General features: G+C 36.1%; 1 protein-coding gene across 1 annotated transcript; it reads right to left on the bottom strand.

Moving 5' to 3' along the window:
* Nucleotides 1–1,284, bottom strand: LOC139488823 (opine dehydrogenase-like). Its single transcript, XM_071274796.1, has one exon. The coding sequence runs from the start codon at nucleotides 1,282–1,284 to the stop codon at nucleotides 67–69; it is 1,218 nt and encodes a 405-aa protein (XP_071130897.1). The 3' UTR covers nucleotides 1–66.
* Between the last annotated feature and the right edge of the window lie 651 nt (nucleotides 1,285–1,935).

Here is a 1,935-nt window from a genome sequence, read left to right as displayed (position 1 = left end):
AATAGACATAGGAAGCACTTTCCTGAGCTTAATCATATCCCGAAAAAGGAATTAAATCTAACAACATTACATGTTAAAAAGTTCATCTATAGTATGCAAGCCATATGATTGAGGAGCTCTTGCAGAAGCTATATCTTTCCCAGTAAGTTTTGAACCAACAATGTATTCTTTGTCGAGCTTTGTCTGTGCCCATGCAATGATTTTGTCAATTGTTGGTGTTTCAACTCCTGCAATTTCAGCAATCCCCTTCATTACTACAAGACCGAACGGTACATCTTCTGATGTATAACGGTAGTTAAAATCGGGAACAAATTTCCCATCCTCTGTGGGAGTCATTGGATGAACAAGTCCATCATATGCTTTATTTGTTCGCATTGCCATCATTAAAGAACTTTTGTCCGCTACCTGGTCTTTGTAATAAATTTTGTACCAGTCAAAGATATGAATTACTTCTGACATATCACATCCGTTTCTTAATTTCGCAAGTTCTTTTGCTGTTGCTAGTACTTCATCACTGACTTTGGACAAAAGTTCTGCCTGAATTTCGTCAATACCTTGATAAAACAAAGGTTTTTCGGGTACTGGAGTTCCGTCCCAGTCTCCCCACTTACCGTATAACAATGGCGGATGAATAATTGATTTCGCCATTAAATTTACTGCAATATAATTTTCAATAACTTGAATGTGTGGCATTTCTCCAAGAACTTCCTGAACTGTTTCGACGACTGGAAATAAAAGATTACATTCGCTACCAGTTAAAAAGGACATTCCTAGTGATTCTTTAAAACCAAGAATTTGTACATGCTTTCCAAATTCTAATATTCGGCATGCCCATGGTAAGGATTCAAGTGACGCAATAGTACAGGTACTTGCCTTTTTGCCTAGCATACTCCTGCATTGAAACTCGAATCCTGCCTGACCTGGTAACCCAACTATTAACGTATTTGACTGTAGGTAAGGTGTTATAGTTGTGAAATATTGTGCATGAGCGAAGGCTGGGACGACAAGGAAAACTATGGCAACTCCTTCCACAGCTTTTGCAGGATCTTTTGTGATAATCGATGGTTTGGAAAGAATTTCGGATTCGGTGCCATCGTTGTAAGTCACAGAGATTTTTAAATCATTGTCTTCTAAAAGTTTTGTCCATCTCTCAGCCTCGTCTTGAAACAGTGTTAAAACATTGACGTCCAAATTCTCGCGAGACGCTGCTAGAGCAGATAAACAGTGTGCTCCATTACCACCACCACAAATAAGTATTCTACGCTTAACAGGTCCTGCTGGCATTACTTCGGTAACTGGAACGAGAAAAAATTGCAAATGAAGTAAAATGTTTACATAGTCATATAGGAATTTAAATATTCATATCAATATTTGGTAGATAGTTCAGATACCTTGATATCATGAAGAATTCACCATACATAACAGTTAGTTGTAAGTCTTTATCTTTTCTTGACAAACATGCAACTCTTTATTGTTTGTCTTATATTTCATGAAATCTGCCTTTATTTCCATTTGTAAACTTTATCACTTATGTATTAGTTCAACATGTAATGGGTAGAATTTTTAAGTAACGGGCATCAAACTGGGATCCTTTTTGAAAAGTCAAGGAAAAGGTTTATTACGACTAGTCACAAATACATAAACTAATATTTTGGATGGAACTTAATTAATTTTCTTTAATTTGATATTGACGGTCGCTTACAATGCTTTGGTGTTGTTATTTTACCTGAATTGTATCAATAGGTTTGTTATTTATTTGAGAGCCTTGTTGTTACATGTATAAGCCAATTGAGTCATCAAGCCAAATATTTTAACAGCATTATCAAGAAAAACGTGTATGCCAAAGGTTTCTGTGCGTTCTTTGCACGAGTCTGGAACAACCTCCATCACTTACACTAAATACAGTAAGAACTTGCTCAAATATATTACTAAGTC

Source organism: Mytilus edulis, chromosome 1, assembly GCF_963676685.1.
Source record: "Mytilus edulis chromosome 1, xbMytEdul2.2, whole genome shotgun sequence".
NCBI lineage: Eukaryota > Metazoa > Mollusca > Bivalvia > Mytilida > Mytilidae > Mytilus > Mytilus edulis.
Note: the sequence above shows the minus strand (reverse complement) of the source record. Positions and strands in the feature narration are given on the sequence as shown.